The 21,704-nt window shown below is 45.6% G+C and overlaps 1 protein-coding gene and 1 long non-coding RNA gene across 4 annotated transcripts; both read right to left on the bottom strand.

Annotated features, from left to right (window-relative positions):
• Nucleotides 1-4,284: 4,284 nt before the first annotated feature.
• Nucleotides 4,285-5,087, bottom strand: LOC110015591 (uncharacterized). Its single transcript, XR_013658225.1, has 3 exons — nucleotides 4,955-5,087; nucleotides 4,769-4,870; nucleotides 4,285-4,419 (listed from the first exon to the last, which is right to left on the bottom strand). It is a non-coding gene; the product is annotated as an uncharacterized LOC110015591 (long non-coding RNA).
• A 3,592-nt stretch (nucleotides 5,088-8,679) lies between these two features.
• scarb2a (scavenger receptor class B, member 2a) lies at nucleotides 8,680-21,426 on the bottom strand. 3 transcript variants are annotated; one of them, XM_023958061.2, is made up of 15 exons: nucleotides 21,162-21,426; nucleotides 20,812-21,075; nucleotides 20,585-20,723; nucleotides 18,498-18,655; nucleotides 18,245-18,392; nucleotides 17,896-18,090; nucleotides 16,848-16,939; nucleotides 16,213-16,332; nucleotides 15,906-16,084; nucleotides 14,763-14,881; nucleotides 14,599-14,672; nucleotides 13,701-13,752; nucleotides 13,472-13,624; nucleotides 11,839-11,886; nucleotides 8,680-11,658 (listed from the first exon to the last, which is right to left on the bottom strand). In XM_023958061.2, exons 3-15 carry the CDS (start codon nucleotides 20,705-20,707, stop codon nucleotides 11,527-11,529), a joined length of 1,593 nt encoding a protein of 530 aa, XP_023813829.1. In that variant the 5' UTR covers nucleotides 20,708-20,723; nucleotides 20,812-21,075; nucleotides 21,162-21,426; the 3' UTR covers nucleotides 8,680-11,526.
• Between the last annotated feature and the right edge of the window lie 278 nt (nucleotides 21,427-21,704).

Genomic DNA, 21,704 nt, shown 5'->3' with positions numbered 1-21,704 from the left:
TAATATAAAATAAAACAAAGAGCTCTCGTAAATTTACGACTTCTTTCTTCTTGGTGCCTCTAAAACTCTGTCGTATGTTATTGATTCCACTTCCCTGTTATGGGATCAAAAACATTCTAAAAAAGTGGATTGAGTTTTATTTTTGATAAATGAGTGTCAGTGTGCGTCCCGATGTTCTGGGACTACATGTGTGTATTCGCCTGTGACGCCTTTTTGACCGTTTGTCAACAAAAAAAAACGTTGTATTCAAAACAGACATGCTAAACGTAAATTTAAATGTTGAAATCATATTTTTTAACTGTGAACAAAGTATTAATTTTTGCACAATTTGGTTTTTATACATTTGTTATTGAAAGTGATCTTATCCCATATTTTGATTTTGTTTTTTCAGCCTTTGGTTTTAGTGCAGGTCTAGTTTTTATTTGACAGCTGAACGTCACTGTTCCCCACTCAAACGGTTTTCCTCTGTGAGTTATTCACTTAAACAAAAAGATGAGCGTGACGCCAACACTTTACAGAAAATGACCTTCATTTACTGAAACCAGAGCTTGTCTGTGCCTTTGCTGTGGAAGTAAATTCAGATACAGGCGAGAGGAAGTCTTATGGAGAGAAATTAGACTCAGTCAGATTTGTGCGTGCGTAATTCTTGATTTGTGCGTAAATTAGGATTTGTGTATGCATATTCTTGCTTTGAGCGTGCGTAAATTAGGATTTGTGCATAAATTTGGATTTGTGCGTGATTTGTTACTCACATAATACGTTTTAAGTATAAGTTAAAAAAATATAAAATGAAAAATATACAAAATGTAATTTACGTATGCACAAATTAAGATTACAACAGCTTGAAACTACTTACACACACACATCTTTGAAAAACACGCATGAATCCCTTGTTACGCACACACGAAGAAAGTTACGCACGGATCTACCGTGAGACTGTTTTCACGTCTCACAAATTCGTCTGTGAGTGCTGCGTTTAAATACCAGTGGAATGCTTGGTCATTAGACTTTTCCTATCAGCCTTCCCTTCTAAACGTATTTCCTTCAGTGGGTGTAGCAGGGCTTAAAAAAACTTTAAAGGAAAATAAAAATTATTATCTGAGAATATGACGTTCACTTTTAAACGCTAATATATATATTAAAAGTATATTATTCTCCGAGACACCGAATTGATACAAAATGCGTAATAGGAACGACCAGTAGGGGGCACTGTTTTTTTTCTTCCGGAAAAATCAAAGGCAGTCAGACTGAGAGTCACGGGAAGAATGGCGGCCCATCTCGGTGGTCAGCGCCCCGAAGTAAGTAGCCTCTATGTTCAACACTAACATCTACTGTCTTCATGTATTGATTGAGTCATTGTCTGGATACGTTTGGAAGGGAAGGCTGATAGAAAAATTCTAATGACCAAGCATTCCACTGGTATTTAAACGCAGCACTCACAGACGAATTTGTGAGAAGTGAAAACAGTCTCACGGTAGATCCGTGCGTAACTTTGGCTTCGTGTGTGTGTAACAAGGGATTCGTGCGTGTTTTTTAAAGATGTGTGTGTGTAAGTAGTTTCAAGCTGTTGTAATATTAATTTGTGCATACGTAAATTGCATTTTGTATTTTTTTCATTTTATATTTTTTTTAACTTATACACAAAACGTATTATGTGAGTAACATATCACGCACAAATCCCAATGTATGCACAAATCCTAATTTACGCACGCACAAAGCAAGAATATGCATACACAAATCCTAATTTACGCACAAATCAAGAATTACGCACGCACAAATCTGACTGAGTCTAATTTCTCTCCATAAAGTCTGCTCTGATGGCGTTTGTGGCGCCGCCAAGACGTTCCGCCTCACTGTAACCCTTGTGCTCTCCTAGGTACTTTAACATTGGGAGTTGGGTCATCTAGACCCACTAGACAGTGCTCTGAACCTTTTGTCTTCAATGATTTGTGATCTTCACTGGTGTCCATGGATTACATGAAATCTTTCCACCTTTGTCATGGTAGGGAGAACACGTCACTGGAAGGGGGGGGTCATCTAAGATAGCACAAGGGTTAACCAAAACAAAGAACTTCTCACTTTATCCTTGTCAGTCAACAAAATAGATCTTTCAGATCACAAATCTTTAAAAAGCGTCCTAGTTATTTGTTCTGTAAAGGTTCTGGTTGAGTCTTAGTCATTTGCATCCAAATGGCGGCTTGATCCAAACGGGTTCTGCAGGTTTTTGGGTTGGCTGCATCACAGGTGTGTCTTGCAGTTCCCTGAAGGCTCGTACGGCCACCGCGAGGGACGTGATGAAAACGGAACGTACCGTTGTTGTGCGCTTAAGTGTATCCTGAAGCGTTTGCACGGATAATGAAAGTCGCACACATGCTGTCGTACGGTGTGCTCGTGCCTCACTAGGCGTCAGAAAGGTGCGAGCAGTGGCGATGCTGCGTGCACAGGGTGTGCACGTGATCCGTAGGTGCCCGTAGGACATTCTACACAAACGACACGACGATTGTCTGATTTCCTCATTTCCAACAGTCAGGCAGCAGTGAAGAGCGTCCACGTATCACGTGGACAGCACTGACGGGATCCTTGTGCAGTCTGCAGGAAAAATCTGGACGACACGCCTTTTTTTTCTCTCCTGAAGTTAGAGACGTGTTTCTGGTGATGCCATGTTTGAAGTTTCAACATCTGATGCAGAACTGGGTCCTTATTTGTGCTTTCAGAGGCATTAATGGAAGCATCCCGACAGATAACATCTTGATTTCAGTAAACGTTAGACAAACAAACCTTTGGGAAAACATGAGTGAGTCTGTCATTACATTATCACTAAACTTAATTGACTTAAATCGAGTCGCCAGCAGGTGGCGTAAGATCCACGTTTGGGCAGCTTTCCAGCACATTTCTATGGAACATCTGTGTCTGGTTTGTGTTTGACTTGGAATAAAACTCAAAAGAAAAGCTGTGTTTGGATTAAAACCCACCCTAATATGAACAGGATTGGTTTCTGCTCCTTATCTCTGACGGGTCCGTCTTCTGGGAGGTCGAGACGTCTGGATTGTGTCACACAGCAGAAATGCTTCAGAGCAAACGTCTGTGATGGAACATGAAGAAGCAGAGGAACATCCTGGGGTTTCATGGAAAGAAGATCAAAGACTTGGATGCTGCTGGGCCGAGTTCATCTACTTGGATTTTTTTTTTAGACCCAATCTGAAGTCTGAAAGCATCTGGCAGTTTGTTTCTGCCGGATAAGTGAAAGTGAAGCCGACTGAAGGAAGCTAAACTGTTCAACTAAAACTCAATATAGTGCTGTCTGAATCTACAATTCCAAAATCCAGAGCCCTAGATAGAGATTTCCCAGAATTCTCTGTGAAAAACCTGTGTGCATCGATGCTCACTAGATTGGCAAAGATAGACCCCAATGCATTGCGTTTGACCAATTTTAACCAAATAAAGTATTTCAATGTTTTTCTTTTTAATAAACCGTCAGCATTTTATTCTTCAGAACTCAGTAGACTCATAAATAATCGTCACAAAACGCTCACATCAATTAGATTTTAACTTTGTGAAATCAAAAAGTTGTGAGCATGAGAACTGGACTTTTTTAAGTGGTTAGAGGTGAAGGAAGGAATTCGGACGGAGCCTGAGTGTAGATCTCAGCTTACTTAGGTCAGAGGTCACGATCCGACCGTCAGAAAGAGACTTCTACGGCAGGTTTTCTTCTACTTTGAGCGACAAGAACACAGAGGAACGTCTGGACTAATGTGGGACTTTCTTAAAAAGTTGTGTCTTCGTTTGTGTCTCACCATGGTAATCAAACATGGTGGGGGGAGTGTGATGGTCTGGAGCCAAACTAGACAATCTTCACTGCAAAACCTTCAAATGTTACGAACAGTGCCGGTTACAGGTCTAGTTTAAAACACAATTACGGAACAGAGTAAAAGGATGAAAAAAATCAAAATAAATACTTTTTATTGACAAACAGACATTAATACTTTGGCCAATATTTCTGTAGTTCACTGACAAAAGATCATTTAAGGCCTTCATATACTCAAACTGGCACTGTTTTTGTCACAAGCTTAGAAATGTTTAAACCAACTCAAGAAACTCAAAGATCTTAAAACAGAAAGCTGGGAAAAACAACCAAAACTGCATCTCTATGGAAGCCCTGATCTCCTCAGACATCCTGTCTCCAGAGGAGTTCATGCAGATCCGCCTTGGTGGATGTTTGCACACCTGATTGTTTAAGCCCTTCCCTCCTGCTCCTCACTCTTCCAACGTAAAAAAATAAAAGCTCCTGGTTTTCTGGCCGCTCGTTCCTGTTGCTCAACTGAAAGCCTGACGTGTGGCGTGACGATCGTCTGTGATGAAACGTGTTCCCGTCATGACACGTGCATGTTAGCGTGCTCCGTCATGTCAGCACATGAAAACCTTTAGCAAACAGAGAACACGGAGCTGAAGGACTTTAACAAATCAGAAGATGTCTCTGCAGAGAAACTTTAAAAATAAATTTCAGATTTTTTAGTTAAAAAAATCAACAAAGGTTTTATGACATTATGGTGATTATCTTGTATTAGCTTTAAAACCTTGGTTATAAGATCTCAATGTGAACACTACAAACCAAAAACCCCATTCATTTATTCACCAAACACACTGTAGTTGTTAGATTTTTAAACAGAAAATGTAAAAAATAAATGTCTCTGACTGGAATAGATCTTTATGGGGTTTTTTACGGTGCTGGTGCTGTCACAGGTTTTGGTGGTAAAAAAAAATCACCAACCTTTTTTTACAGTGTACCTGTGATTCTGCGTTGATTCAGGAACTCCAACGCTCACCAGGAGTGGGACAACGGGGAGAGCGGTTACTTCCTGCTGGGGTGTTGCTGAATGCACAGATTTATGACGAATGGGGGGGTTTATTGCATGTAAAAAGCTCAATCATCACATCCTGTTATACGCTGATTTACCTGTTCTTGGCGTGGTTAACTCGTTTTCCGTGGTTTTAACATCCAAACACCAAAAGAACTCCAGCAGACGTCGTCCACCTCCGGTTTCCTGCATCTGAACAGCTTCCTGTTTACTCGGGGGGGTATCGCTCACCATTTGTGTTGCACCGCCAACGTTATGTTGGGGGGTGTGAGGGGCTGTAAGCTAGCAGGAGAGAGTGTAAACAAGATGGATGATGGGAAGTAGGGGTGGGCTTACTCTGTGTCAACTGAGACGTGAATTTCTGAGAAACTCCTGCCGCTCTGTTCTGTAACCTGCCGGAGGAGACGTTGGCGGGTCCAGCAGACCCGATTCCTGCCTGGAGGGGCCGAGGAGGTCTGGACGGGTTTTCCTGGTGGCACTGCGTTTGTTGTTTTGCTCCGACGAAGAGTCGGCCGGTTGATGAAGACGACGTTCATCTGAAGCACAAACGCTGAAGCAGAAGACGAAGGACAGAAACAACTCGTTTTTTTCACATGAAACTGAAATGATTAAACCAGAACGGAGTTTGCTGACTTATTTTAGGTTTTTTCTGGATTGTGTTTGTGTGAAGGAAACAATATGTGCAAACTTTTCAGTGAAAAAACTCTGTGAAGGTCTGAAGTGTTTTAACTTCTGCGACCTTTGATTAAACATAAAAACGTCTGCAGACGTTTCAGCTCCTTGAAATGAAGATCAGTGGAGCGTTGAAGGACGGCCAATCATTGACTCGCTCCAGGAGGAGGAGCAGGAAAGCTGACGCCAGCAGAGCATGGGAGCTGTAGACCCGGGATCCTGCAGATTCTGGATCCTGCAGATTCTGGATCCCGCAGACCCTGGATCCCATAGACCTTGGAACCTGCAGACCCAGAAATTTGCAGACCCTGGATCCTGTAGACCCTGGAGCCTGGAGACCCTGGAGCCTGGAGACCCTGGAGCCTGGAGACCCTGGAGCCTGGAAACCCTGGAGCTGCTACCTTGAGCTTTCTAAACGTCAGACTTGTTCAAACACAAAACAGGCAGAATAACAAGAAAAAGGCCGACGTTGTTTGGAGAACGTCTCACTTTAAGAGCCATTAAACCAAATCAAGGCCTGTTTGTTCTAAAGTAAACCTGCCTGAACGTTCCCGATCCGCCTTAGTGGCTTTTTCCTGAAGACAGTTCTCCTGAAAGATTGTTTGAATTCCCAGGCAAAAGAAATTATCTTCTTTTGTTTGCAACAACAAAAAAATCCCCTCTTGATTCATTGTCTCACTTCCAGCTGAGATAACACAGAAACAGTTTAATAAAGTTTATCTCTGGATTGTCTGTAACTTGATCAGCTGGTGATGTCCTCAGAATGTTCCGCCTCCAGAAGAACTCTGTTTTTATTTCACCGTGGATGTTCTTCCAATGTCCTGAGTTCAAACTTGATTTATTCGCCGCTTTTAGACATTTTCTCTGAGGAGGTTCTGTCTTTTTTCTGTACCGAGCATCATCCAAAGCTCTGCTGAAGCTCATCCTGTAGGTGGAGAGGCTTCTCAAACACAGCAAAGTGAAGCAGAGACGCTAGAAAAGCCCTGAGGAGGGATGAAAACCAGCAGCAGATGTGAGGATTTACCCTCCAACCAGGTGAGACAACAAGAGAGCAAAGCAGTTCCCAGAATGCAACAAGAAAAACAGCCGGTCAAAAGGAGGGAAACATTAACAAACTTTGGTGGGTTTTTTGGTGCAGCAGTGAAATAAAACGGTCCTTCTGAAGGTGAAGCTACTGAGTTCAAGGGAAGAGTTTTTAGTAAATGTGTCCTATTTAACGGTCCAACCATCCTTATTTATATTGTCCAAAATTCCTCTTAAATCCCATATTTTGAGAGGAATTTGTCTTAAAGATTCTGTCTAAATGAGTTAAATTAGTCACAACTTTCCAGTCTCCCCATATAGTTCATCTGTTTCTTAAAAAATGACTCACAGTTAGCAAAACATAAACTTTAAAATACTGTCAGTAAAAAAACTAGAAACACTACAGAGTGTAGAGTAAAAAAAACATAAATTTAAAATACAATGTAAAGTTAAAAAATGAGAAAAAACTACAAATAAGAAAAATTCAAAACACTATGTAAGGTAAAAGAAAAAAAAATTAAAAATGAGAAAATGTAATGTACTGTAAAGTTAAAACCCAAACATTACTATGTAAAGTTAAAAAAAATACTATGTCAAGTAAATTAAAGTTAAAATAATTCCTTTTTGAGAGAAAATGACTCAACAAGCTATTTAGGATTTATTCTTTTTAGCTGCTAGTCGGTTCCCTCTGTCGCATATCCAGTATGATATTTAAAATTAAAACCAGACAAAAATACTTGGTGCTTTACTTTTGCAGTGATCTGTATTTTAACTTGGCATTAATAACAATCTATCCGCACATAATCACATTTATATATATATATTTATATACCATCTCACATTTAAAGCTCTTGCTTATATATTTATATCTAGTCAGGCTGAAATCAAATTATTTTAAATAAAAACATGAAGATGATCACTGGATTTAACTCATTAGGATTTACAGACTTGTATATCTGTACTAGATACTGTCCAGACCCTACTGATACTACTATACTGTCCAGTATCTAGTCTGTACCAACTGATTTTCTATATCTAGAGTATCTAGTTGAGTCATTTCATCCTGAAAATCCTATTTGAGGTAAAATCTTTAAAGAGACAAAATTCTTTTTACTGCAGACGTTTTGTCGCTTTGTTTCAAGACTTTTATTTGAACATTTACATATAATCTTTAAACTAATTGTATTTGAAGATGACCCACGTCTTCATATTTAAGTGGTCATTTAAGGTTTGGATTATGCAGAACAATCGTAAACCGGAGATGTCCTGTTTTTGGAGCAAACCTTTAGAATTAAAATTAGTTACTACGATTGTTCCAATATAAAGAAATTGAATAATACTAGTGAAATGTTATTTTGTATCAGTAAATGTTTTTGTATGTGTAAACATTTATATGATTTAGCAAAACGTTTTGATGTTCAGGGCATATTTGTCAACTTGATAAGTTTTGTTTCTGTGTAAATTTCACCTTTTGGTTGGACTTTTTGGTTCACGTCGATCATTTCAAATTTGAATAATGTTTTGTCTATAGAAGCAAATAAACTTCAGTGACACTAGTCTTACCTTAAAATGGTTACAGTCCAGAAACAAGGCGAGTCGGGACAGTTGCAGTACTTAAAAATGGGATTTGTTTGGAGGAAAGCTGTATAAATATACTTCACATACTTTAAAGAAAAAGTTTTCTGAACAATAGATCTGTTTTTTTTTAGATCTAATATTTCAAATGATCAGAGCAATAGACCTACATGAGTGTTTTTAGCTAATTTCAAGGTTTAATCTTAAAAGGTCAGTAATCTTAAACTAAAAATTCAACCGGCTTCATTGTTAGATTTGTACGGAGCCCTCCAGGATAAAAAACAAATAACTATTTTTTATTTTTTTAAACTGGCACCTGGAGGGCTCCGTAGATGTGTTCACTTAAAACAAAGAACAACATTTTATATTTTCATTTGCTTTGAGGAAATTTTTCCAGTGTCACAGAAAACTGACTTCAAGTTAAAACTAAAAATGTGAGAAGCCTTTCAAAATAAAAGTCTCACAGACCAAATCTAAAAATCTTCACCTTTCACAATAAAGGCTTTTAGAGTTCAAGAATACAGGAAGGAGAAAAACAAAAGACATCATGGACTTTTTGCACTTTACTGCAACTTTTATTTCTCTCTTTTTTTGGAAATACACTAGAAATGTTTACAAAAGCATTGTAGAAACATTTGTGCAGTGTAAAATATCAAAACTAAAACAGAAATCATTTTGCACCCAACATGACAAAAGGGGATTGTCATTTTCAATTAGTCGACATGTCAAATGAAATGTTAGGGTATCAAAAGGGGAGGTGTGGCTGTTAGAAACAAACAGAGGGGGTAATGGCACAAGTGCTCGTCCCTGAAGGAGGGCTTCATTCATCTAGAGTCATCACACAACACGAGCGCTTCACAAGATAATCCGCCTTCCAGTTCTACAGGAATCAAAGCCAGACAGCTGCAGCCGCAGTCGCAGCCGCAGCTGCGCAGCTTCCAGCCTCACAAACCTTCACTTCAACTCTGAAATGCAGCTTGTAGTGATAAATGCACAACACTAGATCACACTACAAAGAGAAGGACAAACACAAAAAGCAACACAAAAGCAGGAATGTTCATCTTTAAAGTTTGTGATTCCTTGAAAAAAAAAAAAAATCCCCAATTTTGTATTCATCCATTTTTAACAACTATATTGCATTTTTTATTTTTACATAATACTGAGATTCTTGCAGCTCAAAAAGCAATCTTGATGTTTTAACCCCAAAGGAGGAAGGAAAACAAAAATACCCGTCACTTTTCTGCTTTTTTTTAAAATCTGGCCTCGATGGAAAAGGCACACACTCATAAACACACATGCACGCACACAAGCGCACACTGCAGCGGTGGCACAAGTCGTCTTTTTGTAAAGTAGGCGGTGGTTTTGTGGCACGGACACTCCTGGACTGACCTATAGGGGGCGTCTTTGGTCAAGCAGGGAGGGGCCAAAGGCCTGAAGGTCGGTAAAGGTCAGCGTGGCGGAGGGGAGCGACGGCTCAGGTGTCTCTCCGGGTTTAAGGGCTCTCAGGTTTGATGAGGTGAACGGCTGCGGGTTTGCAGAAGGCGGCGCCACGAGTGCGGCGAGGAATATCAACTAAAACAATCTCCTACATACTTAAAAAAGATCTCCCGACGGCGCCGGGACGCCTTCAAATCCAACAATTTCCCCCCCAAGCTGGAAGGTTTTTAGACCGTCAGCTGCTCGTGGGCGGGGCTCGGCTTTGGCCAAACAGCTGATCGCTGCAGCCGTCAAGACGGAAGAGGGAATCCTCCACCACAAACCAAAAATCTGAAGGTCCAGGAGCCTTTTGGGGGTTCGAACCCCATATTTACTAAAGCCCACCACCACTTGAAATGACTAGACCAGCGATCCTGTAAAGACTAGACCACCGATCTCAAAATGACTAGACCACCGATCCTGTAAAGACCAGACCACCGATCCTGTAATGACTAGACCACCGATCTCAAAATGACTAGACCACCGATCCTGTAATGACTAGACCACCGATCTCAAAATGACTAGACCACCGATCCTGTAAAGACTAGACCACCGATCCTGGAATGACTAGACCACCGATCCTGAAATGACTAGACCACCGATCCTGAAATGACTAGACCACCGATCCTGAAATGACTAGACCACCGATCCTGAAATGACTAGACCACCGATGGTCAGGAGTCGGCGCTCCACCGCCTGTGACCGCTAAAGCTTTGCATCTTGTGCTCAGGAGTTCAGCCGGTTGGCACCATGGGGGGAGGGGGAGGACGAGGACTTGAAGCCCTTGAAGTTCAACCTGAAGCACATTGTAATGACCCCCCCCCCCCCTCCGCAGGGGGGCGTGTTTAGCAGCAACAACAAATACAAAAGTGTAGAAAAGGAGGCGCTCCGTCAGCTGGAAACACGGAGGCGTCCGTCGGCGGCGCGGCTCAGGAGCAGCCGGAAATGTGGGGCGGACCACTTCACGCTGAAACGAGCAGGACGAACACGTGTCCAGGCTAAGTGCGGGGCGCCTTCCGAGCGGCGAGTTCGGCGTGTGGACAGAGTCACCAGAGTGCTGCGGCCTGCCGCTGAAACGACAGACCACAGGTGTGGGGGCCGTTTCCATCCATCCTCACTGTGCTTCCCAGGAAATGTAACAGCAGCAGCGGCGCCGCGGCCCGCCCACGCCGGCGCCGCGGCCCGCCCACGCCGGCTTTGGTCAGAAGTTTCTAAAGCAGGTCCCTCTTTTCACGAACGTTCAGCCACAGATTTCCAGCGTTTTTGCAGCCCCGCTGTAAGGCAGAAACAGGCTCAGGCCTCCCTTGTAAGTTTTGTGGGCGTTTCTTTCCTTTTTTGTTTGCGTGACAAAAAATAAAATAAAAGAAATGTAGTTTTTCCAGAGAAACGATCACAGCAAACGGGTTCAGAGACTTGGAAGCTCTTTGAAAGGGTTTGACCGGAGTTTGGCAGAGAGCAGGAACTTGGCTGGAACGTCAGAAAAAACCTGTGGTCCTCAAAAAAAAAAAAAAGTAAATACAGTTTCATCCGCTAAGCATACAAGTGCAAAGAGTTCACACTGGATCAGAGTTAGCTAGAGTTTGGCTCATTTTGCTCTTAAAAATAGTGTTTTGTTTCGTTTTTTTGCCTTTTGAAGCGTCCGAGGCGCGGATGCAGACGTTTCTGACAGTCTGTTCCTCACAACACTGATGACAGAGGAGAACCGGGACCGCGGCCCCCTCAGGAGGAGAGTGGCACAGGCCGGCATTGGCCACGCCCACTGGGTGTCCGGGGTGAAGGGAGTGAGGGTGGGGGTGTGTGTGCAGTAGGACGGGGGCGGAGCGTGTCCCATTGCCGAGGTTTGTGTTTTTTCCCAGAATCTCCCACCCCCCCACCCCCACCCTCGTGCTGCCGCCTTCCTGAGTTCGGGAGGAGGGATCCCGGATCAGCACTTCTGCGCGTCCACCGGCGACAGGGCGATGTAGGAGCCGTTCCGCATCATCTGGCCGGACGGCGTCTCGGAGCTGTCGTCGGGTTTGCTGCTGACCTGCGTGTACGCCGCGTCGTCTTTCCCCGTCTGAGCGAGAGAACAGAGTCAGAGAACGGAACCGCACAGAACCACAAGAACTATGAACACTTCCACTTTAAAAAACAACAACGGAGATGATGATGATGATGATGAAGTTACAAAAACACAAACAATAAACCAGAAATGTCAAATAATGAAAGAACAAAAAAGGCAAAACTGAAGACTTACAGCAAAAGAAGGAAAAGCCTCATTAAAATCAATACGTTTTACTTCATTCTAAAACAGAAAGGAAAAAAGGGGGGGGTTACAGGAAATTAAAACTGGAACATGGTTAATACAACAGTTCATATTGCAATTAAGCATTTTCACATCAAGCTAAAACACCGATATGTTTAAGCTAACACTTTAGCATCGGAGATTTAGCGAACGGCGTTTACCGCACTTTTCAATTATTTACAGAATCTAGTCAATATTTCTATTCTTCAATTACAGAATAGCATTTCCAACACAGAACTGCGACACTTTACGTTAGTTCCACACGATAAGGCACATCTAAATGCCTCAACGTAAAAGAAAAGATATATATAAATAAAACCCGGAGTGCCTTTTATATGGATTAACTCTGGTTACTGATGTCGAAGCGATTTTGAAAATACGATAACGTGGCTAACATGAAAAAAAAAGGTTGGGTGTTACAGATGTTGTAAATAAGCTAACACGGCTAACGCTACTAGCATGGCTAACGTGTAGCAAAGTTGGATTGTTTTTTTTTTTAACATGTTACTAACAAAGTTGGGAGTTAGCGCCGACCCTGTAACATTTGTCGTAGCAATCTGTTTTTTATGTGTTGCAAAAAAGATTTGGTGTTACAGATGTTGTAAATAAGCTAACACGGCTAACGCTACTAGCGTGATACAAACAATGTCTGTGTCTGAATTCCTTCACTATTATGGTGCGTTTACCATTTTGTAGTGCTGTCTGTGCATTAGAATTTACCCAAAAGATTGGCGAATATAGACCACAATGCATTGCGTTGAACATTTTTTGCAGAAAAAACGTTTTTTAATTAACTATCAAGATTTTCCTCTTCAGAACACAGTAAATTCATAAAAAGTGGTTCTTTGTTTTGGTTGATCATAGGTGCGTGAACAAACATTCGGATTCGGGGCTCAGATGCCGGATCCGACAATCGTTTGCAGCAAAGTCAGCAGCTTTACGGCAAACATAAAGATGCGTATGCAGCAAAGTCAGCCGCTTTGCGGCAAACGTAAAGATGCGTTTGCAGCAAAATCAGCAGCTTTACGGTAATTGTAAAGATGGATGCGTTTGCAGCAAAGTCAGCCGCTTTACGGCAAAAGTAAAGATGCGTTTGCAGCAAAGTCAGCCGCTTTGCGGCAAACGTAAAGATGCGTTTGCAGCAAAATCAGCAGCTTTACGGTAATTGTAAAGATGGATGCGTTTGCAGCAAAATCAGCAGCTTTACGGCAAACATAAAGATGCGTTTGCAGCAAAGTCAGCAGCTTTACGGTAATTGTAAAGATGGATGCGTTTGCAGCAAAGTCAGCCGCTTTACGGCAAAAGTAAAGATGCGTTTGCAGCAAAGTCAGCCGCTTTGCGGCAAACGTAAAGATGCGTTTGCAGCAAAGTCAGCAGCTTTACGGTAAACATTAACAAGCTTTGGGTTAAACTTGCAGAAGCTGAGCGCAGTTAAAAACAACAGACATCCAGTCAAAAACATCACAAACTAACATTTCCTATCGTTGGTGACACTACCATCTACAGCTGTGTGAGGACCACGCACGCCTACGTTAGTGCGCATCACTACTGCGGCTCTCAGCGCGGCGGCGCGGCCGCTCCTTACCTTCTTCTGGCGGTTTCGGCAGAAGAGGACGACGAGCACGAGCAGCAGGATGATGCCCATGCCCACGATGAAAACGGGGAAGTTGGAAACCAGCGTGACGATGAGGAGCAGCGTCTTCATCTGAGCTGCCGACCCGTCGTCGATGGTCGCCGTCTGCGGCACAAAGAGGAAAAGCGTGAGTTGGCGCTGGGATCTGTCGCTCTGACCGCGGATCAGAGGATCTCCTCACCTCGTTGACAAACATGATGGGAAAGATGGTCTCGTTGATGTGGCGTGTTTTTCTGAGGGACAGAAACCAGACGGTCAGACGGCGGGAAAACAGAAAAACACGAGTCGAACCGGCAACGGTTTAAAGTGAAGAGAAAAAAACAATTGTAAAAAATAATCAGTTACAAAACTGGTTTACATCTAAAGTAAAAGTTGAAAATCCAAAGAAATATAAAACATTTTGGAAAAAAAAATGTAAATCCTGAAACCATGAACCTTAGTTAGCCTTAAGCCCATTGGCTTATAGAGGTTCTGATGATGTCATTTCTGCTTCACAACAGAACCTAATGGGAAAATAAAGCTGAGTTACTGGTACAAAATTTAATTTGGCAACTACCACACCAAAAAAATAAACATAAAGAAGTAAAATTATGAGATTTAAAGTTGTAAATTCACGAGAGGAAAAATTAATCTTAAATTTATGACTTTATGCTCGTAATTCAACAGTTGTGACAATTTTTCTCATAACTTTACGACTTAAAAACTGTCATCAAGCTGATTTTCCTCACCGACTCCTTCATGCTCTTTACAAAACGCTTTTTGGAGCGTCCAAAATCCAGCGCCCGGGAAAATCTCTCAGAACTTACCAACACATACGATTTTTCGTTTGGATAAATGTTAATTTACTTTACGTGTTTTAAAGAAATCGTCCAAGATTTCGGCATCAGAAGTGGATTCATAAATTCTCTGGAAAACGTTCCCATCTATTAGGTTCTATTATTGGGTTCAGCAAATTGGCGACCCCGTATTAAAACAGTGAGCGTTTGGGTTCAGGAGACGGGACAGTCCTGCACCATAGGGGTTACATTTACCGCCGTCCTCCAACAGAGGAACAGCTGTGAAGCAGTGAAGGAACTCACGGGAAGCCCGGGATCCTCTTCACGATGACGTTGAGCTGCGCTCTCTTGCAGGCCCGGATGGGGACTCCTGTGGTCTGAAAACACGGGCAAACAGCGTCTCAGTCCAAAAGCTGAAGCAGAACACCTGAAAGCGCGGCGTCAGCCCCACGGACTGCAGGACCTACAGGCTGCAGGTCCAGGTACGTCTCGTGCTCGTCCTTGTTGGGGTTCATCCCTTCCACGGCGTTGATGTATTTGGGGTCGGCCTGGTAGAAGTGGGGGAAGGAGACCACGATGGGAGCACCTTGGAGGAGAGGAGAGGAGGAGACACGTGAGCACAGAGATACGACGGCGTCTGGGAGCCGTGGAGCGGCCGAAAGCTTTTATTAGGGGCCGAAGGTTGAGGAAAGAGGAAACCCCCCACTGAAGACCTTGAGAGTGAAGGACAAAGCTCCTGCGTTCCTGTAAACGAGGTCAAACGTGAAGAAGGATCCAGGTTCCCTCCTGGACTTCCTGGTTCCCTCCAGACAAACGGTGGTGTTTAGATTAAACCGCATTATCCACAGATGGATCGTAAAAGCAGCAAGATTAGATTTTACAGCCGCTGCAAGCTTTGTCCAACGACATTTTCCCTGTTCCTCAACGATCTGAACACAGAAATACCCAGAAATGCTGCAATATTTAGCTTCATTGACCTGCTTTATGTCAACCTTCATCAGAAAAACGCTACAAGAGGACACTAAAAACACCCAAATCACCATTTTCATCAGAGCGGGTCTTTAAATCTGAGCAGAAACACTGAGGTGTGATGGAAAAGGAGGATAACTGTTGTAAAGAATCTCTCCTTTGATTAGAAACAGACGGGAAAAAGCAGCTAAAGTGCTGCCAAGACGATGACCTGTAGCTACGGACAGCAGAAAAGGAGGGAAAATGTGCTGGTTCGCAGGTTTGAGGCGTCCGGAAAAAAACGGGAAGCAGACCGAAGGTTTTCAGCGGCGGTGAGTTCGTCTGCTGCAGAGTCGGCAGAATTTCCTCCCAAACGGATGACGAAAGCAGAGCAAACGAAAGGCTTGAATCGATCTGAATGAGCAAACAGCAAAGTCCAGGTTTCAGGAACCGCCATTAATGACTGTGATTCGCCGCTCAATCGGCGCTCAGATTGCCTTATCAGAGCCATAAACGGCCTCCGATGACCCCGCTGCTTCGTCAGCGCGTTAATCATCGACACGGGTTGAGTAAACTCTGCACGCCGCCCGCTGACTGGAAGGTTTTGGGGGGACGTTGTCCCGCACGCCGCGGCAGACGTAGGTCAAGCGGGGGCCCCCTACCTTCTCTGCAAACGCTGACTTTCAGCACGCCGGTGCCCAGGCAGTCTCCGGCCGGCACGCAGAAGCCGGCGTTGGCGGGGTTGTCTTTGGGGCTCATCAGGACGTCCTCCGGCGGGGCGAAGCGGAACGCCTGGATCCCTTTCACCTCTACGTCCTCCACGTAAGCCAGGTGGATGGACCTGGGGGCCGACGCAAACGGAATCAAACAGGAATCAAACCTGAACAAGCAGCGGCCCGGGCGGGCGCCGCTTCCCGTCTCGCCTGGCCGCCACGCTTTGACTGTAAACAAATCAAAGGGCAAACGAACCTGCAGAGGTCGGCGGCGAAGATGTAGAGCAGCTCGTTCCTGTTGATCAGCGGGTGGAAGACGGCGCCGTCCGTCCCGTTGATCATGTTGCTCTGGTTGGACGACCACCAGGACATTTCCCTGCAGAAACAGGAGGCAACTTCAAACTCTGATCACGAAATGCCACTGGTTTTTCAAAATAAAGGTGGTTTCCCACTGTAAGGCTCTTCCAAATAAATACTAGAAAATCCCAAAACGGTGCGTTCACATGCAGCCCGTTCTGTAGGAGTAACTTTAGGGAATTCTGGGTAAAGATCCTCTTCCTAATGCAGCTTTGTGCGGTTCATGTTCTGACCTAAATGCTAGATAAACTATTGTGACATGATGCTGCCTGTCAATACTGAAAGAGCCGCGACGCCTTTCCGTGTCAGGCGGCGCGTGACGCGACGCTCCTGCCAGAACCGGTTTGAGCCCACGGATGCTGACGGCATCACGGATGTCGGTTATCCAAACCGAGGTTTTGCAACCTCGCTCTGCGTGACCAGCTATCCTTTCGGATGCCGGTTGTGCAACACTGCAAACATCCCGGGGAGCAAAGTGCTGACAGAACACCCCACCCACCCCCCACCCCAAAAGAAAAAAAAAAGGGGGGTTACCTCAGGCCGTTCCACGTGTCGATTTTGCCGTAGTCCAGGTAGTTCTGCTCCCCGGTGTGGAAGACAAATTCTCCTTCATGCGTGCCGTTTTTCTGCAGGACAAGCACACGAGAACAAGTTAGTGGGGGGGTGGGGGTCGCTGTAGGTCAGAGGGGTGTTTGAACTCGACCCTCAAAGTCCACTGTTGGATCTGTGCTAAAACCTCTAACCTGGTTTTCAGACATTGGACCGCTCTTCTAGCTTCTTTTTGCTCAACATCCTTCTAAATTTTCTCAAAATTCAAGAATTTTTGTCTCATTAAGAGCAAGGATCAAAAAATAAGAAAATGTTAATTAAAATGAGTCCAAATCCTTTTGCTCCAAACTCTTGACACTAGAGAGAATGTGGTTTAAGACTCAAACGCAACTCAGTCATTTTGGTTTAGACTGGCCTTCATTGCCTTTTGTTCTAGTAGATTGATGTTCTACGTATCAGTGCCAGTTTTAGCATCTATGAGGATTTATTTACAGGGGCCAACTTGATCTAAAATGACTCATTTCCTCTTTTAACACTATTTTTTGTCACCGTTTTCAAAATAAAGGTTATGAAAAGTCAAAAAATACAAACCATTAAGCTTAGAGCTAGTAAAATAAATCTGTATTATTGGGCTGTAGAACAATCCAGCAGCTTTTTTTCCTGTTTTACATGTTTGTGTGGAACTCTTTCTTTGTAGATTCTAATATTTTATTCTCAGATTTCTCACTGAAAAGCGCCTCGCTGCAGACAGATCATTGAACTGCTTTTCTTTGGATTAAATAAATGAGTTAAGTATGACTCAGGCTGGATTTGAACTCACGACCTTCTAATCACAGGGTGGACACTCTACCACATGACCCCTGAGCTGAGTTTTTGGGCGGCGTCCTCTGAATTGAGGAAGGCGTCGGCGTCCGTCTTTGTGACGAAGTGCTGACTGAAGGAGAAGTAAAACCTGATCTCTCAGCACCCAAAGTCCTCGTTTGCTCTCCAAAAACAGGATCTTTGGTGGGATTTGAACCGACGTCACGCTTACCTTCCACATCAGCCCGAAATATTCGTCCACGTCGGGCTTCATGCTGTGGATCTTTGAGAGCAGCGGGTCCTTGAAGCCCCACAGGATTTCGTGGACGGTGCGGTTCATGAAGACGTCCACGCCCAGGGAGGACATGTAGATGGACACCATGCTCCGCAGGAAGAAGGAGTAGGAGTTCAGCTCGTCCATCACCGCCTGGAAGACACGAGACGCGGCGTTGGCCGGGAGGAAAGGCGGCGGTGGAGGGGAACTCGCCGTCCCTCCGACCGGACGGAACCACCGTTTGAGGAACTGAAATCGCAGCCGTCATCCAAAGCCGGAGGCGGCGGCGCTTCCTGGCGTCACTCACCACAAAGGGGATGTTGATGGTGGTGACCATGTCCACCTCGGGGTTACCGGCGGACTTCTCCGGGACAAAAACAAAGGATTTGGGGTTCAGGGCGTAAAGCTTGGTGCCGTTCTCCAGGAACGTGACGTTCTCCCGCGGCCGGTATTCCCTGTGGAGGACAGACACGGTCCGTCACGCCCGCCCGCTGCCAGTCTGGAAGCCCCCGGGCGCGAGCCCCGCCCCGCCCCGCCACGGCTGCAGCCCGAGCGCTCACCTGTAGGTGTACGGGCCGATCTGCTTCACGGAAGCCTTCTTGCCCTGCAGGAACTCCCAGGGGTTGGTGACGTTGAAGAAGTAGTACTCCATGTAGACGGGCGGGGGCGGGTTCTTCCAGGACTCAAACACCTGGCTCTTCTCCGTCAGCGTGATTTCCTGCGGGGCAAAAAAAACCACGTCAGAAACGGTTGGCGGGAAGCAGCCCCGCCCACCATTCCCGTCACTCATAACTGCGATTTCTATAATCTGTCCTGCTAGCTTACAGCCCCTCATACCCCCCAACCGAACATCAAGCTCAGACGAGGAAAACAAAGACGTTTATGGATCCAGTGAATGCATCAGAATGGAGCGGAGCAGGGACGCTGTGGCCCCGCCCACCGTACTTTCTACAAATACAATCTTTTTCATTTTTCGTCTGCTCCTGTTTCACAACCATTTAAAGAAAGTTTTATTGTAAAAATATGAGAAAAATACTACAAGAACATGTCAAAAAACAAAACAAACATGGCGGTGGGTCTCAAACATTTGGTTGACTTGAAGGGCTGACTGAGATGTTTGGGGGGGGGGGGGGGGGGGGCGGCTCGTCTGCTCTGAAAAAACTCTTAAATGGCAGACGAGCTTCCTCCTCCTCCTCCTCCTCCTCCTGAGACGCTCTTGAAGAAGCCGGACACGCTGGTCGCTCACAGCTGCTTATCGCCGTGACGCCGTCACTTAAAGCTTCCTGTTTGTGTCGCCGTTTCCAGGAGACAAACGGGTTTTGGAGAAACTTTGCAGAAGCGACAAAGGGCAGGGATCAAGTTCACAGGAATCACTTTGGTCTAATGATCCGACATAGCAGAATGTCCCATGAAAACGTCTGACTGTGAGCAGAAGTGTGTTTTTAATCAAATAAAATGTGGTTTTTTTGGTGCCACAGACTCCAGGTCTTCCCTCTAGAGGTATTTAAGAGGCTGGACTCTCTGGAGTCCTGCTGACTTTATAATTAAAAGCTGGAAGTGAAGAAGACGACGCTGAAGGCCGACAGGGACCGATCCCTGGTTTGAAACCGGCGCTGTCAGCTGGGAATTCAACCTTTGACCATCCTGGTCTGCCGTGACCTTCAGCTGAAGGTCTGATGACGGCCTGAGCCGCAGCCAAAGCGCCAGAAGGTGGAATTCAGCGCCGCGGCCTTCACCTTCAAGGTTGCTTTCACTCAGGGACAAGCCTTCAAAACACGGCGGGAGGGCGTGGCAGGAGGAGTCTGCCGCCATCTGATTGGGCGAGGCAGGAGCGAGGAATTAGGCGATGGCTCTGGGGCAAAAAATCCTGCCCTCGGGGCCGAGAAGTCAGAGAAATTCCTGACAGGGCCCCAGGAAGCCGGTGGCGGCGCCGGTCCGGAGCAGCATCTGCTCAGCTGCGTTTAGAGGGAAAACTGTGGCGAAAGAGGATTAGCCGCCGTTTCACGTCACCACAGTGGATGAACTTCCCAAACTCCTCATTCGGGCCTCCGTCCAGGATTTAGGACGAGGCGTTCAGAGTAAATCCAGGCGCGCCTCCTCCTCCCAACTCAGAAAACGAGGAGTCAGATTGATGGATAGCCATCTGAAAGTGGAATGCCAGTTTTTTTTTTTTTTAGGTAGGAGCAGGTCAGCAGGATGTGAGCAGACAAATGCAACCCCACCCACCCTCCCCATCACCTCTGCTCCCCCTCCAGCATCAGATTTCCCCGCTTCACCTGCCAGGACTCCTTCAGGAAATCATCTCTGCTTTGATTTGTTTGATAAATGCATCAACAGAAGCCCCCCCCCAGGTCACATGATCTTCAGGTGAACTCTCCAGGTAGCAGTGGGATGAAATATGTCACTGGGTCACGGGGGGGGGGGGGGGGGGGGCATAAACGACAAATTCCTTCACGCTTTTTTCACTCAAACGGAACAGATGCGTTCAATGACCCTCCTTAGAGCGGGGATCGAACCCTCGGAGCACACGTGAAGGCTGATCATCTGATGTGCATCCGCGTAAACGGGACTTCCACGCCGGTCATGCGGACCCCTGCTGCGGGGAGGGGGACACCGCCTCCCGTCCCGCGCACGCGCGCGGACCTACCTGCTTCAGGCGTTCGTGGATCATGGTCTGGAAGACCTGAGCCACCACCAAGGCGATGCCGAGGATGAGGAGGTGAGCGCTGACGATCCCCGTGACGTAAATGCAGCACGATCTCCGAGTCATGGTGTCCGCGTGCGCTCTTCACGCGCGTCCAGAAAAAAAATAATAAAAGAGTTTGGCAATAACGAGAAAAAAAGGTAAAAGGGCGAGAAGTGCGGTTGTGAAACCTCAGTTCCGCCGTCTCCGGAGCAGCAAAGTGGGGGTTGAAGTTCTCCTCGTGGCTCCGCGTGCTCCTCCCGCTCCGGCTCTGTTGGCACTTTAAAAATGGGCTCTAAAAACGGAAAGTTCACTTTTATCAGGCGGAGGAGCCGCAGGAGGCGCGAGCTGCTCGGAGTCGGCGGAGAAATGAGACGGTGGCTCCGCCAGCATCGGGTCGTAGAAGAAGGGCACTCCTCCTCCTCTTCCTCCTCCTCCTCCTGCTGCTCCTCCTCCTCCCCGCATAAATAAAGGCAGTCAGGCGAACAGCGACGCTTCGGGCCGCAGTTCGGGCGGCGGAGGTGTAAAGAAACAAACTTACCTCTTTGTCAACAAAATAAAAGTCGATTTTAAACCAAACCAAAATGGCGTTTATTTGTCTGTGAGCGGGACAGATTTGAATCTAGATAACTTTATTAGCAACATCTGAGGTAGCACGGGAGGGGGGGGGGTACTTCGAAATTTGAACTTCATCCGGTGTTTTGACAGGAAATAACAAAAACCTGCGCAGCGGTTTTTCCGTTACTTTTCTATGCAAACCGCTATCTCGCCCCATCGTGACTCCTTAAATAAGCCCCGCCCCGATGCGAATACAGTCCCGTTTAAACCACCAACAGCCGTTGACGCGAGCGCTTTGTCTGCCGCGCGGGCGTTCTGATTGGCCGGCGGCTCGACGGACCACCGGCAGAAGACCACCCCTCCCGAGATCTGATTGGTCCGGCGTGGGGAGAGCGCTGCTGAACTTCATCGACTGATTTCAGGGCGGGGCTCCCATAAAGGTGGCGGAGCGGTGGGAGAAGCGGAGCCGAACGCTCGACCTGCGGCGGAGAAACGGCGGCGCGGCTCCGTTTTACCGACTCCTGCT

This window comes from Oryzias latipes, chromosome 9 (assembly GCF_053564925.1).
Source record: "Oryzias latipes strain Hd-rR chromosome 9, Olatipes_Hd-rR_3.1".
Classification (NCBI taxonomy): Eukaryota; Metazoa; Chordata; class Actinopteri; order Beloniformes; family Adrianichthyidae; genus Oryzias; species Oryzias latipes.
The sequence above is the reverse complement of the archived record's forward strand: the minus strand, read 5'-3'. Positions and strand labels throughout refer to the sequence as shown.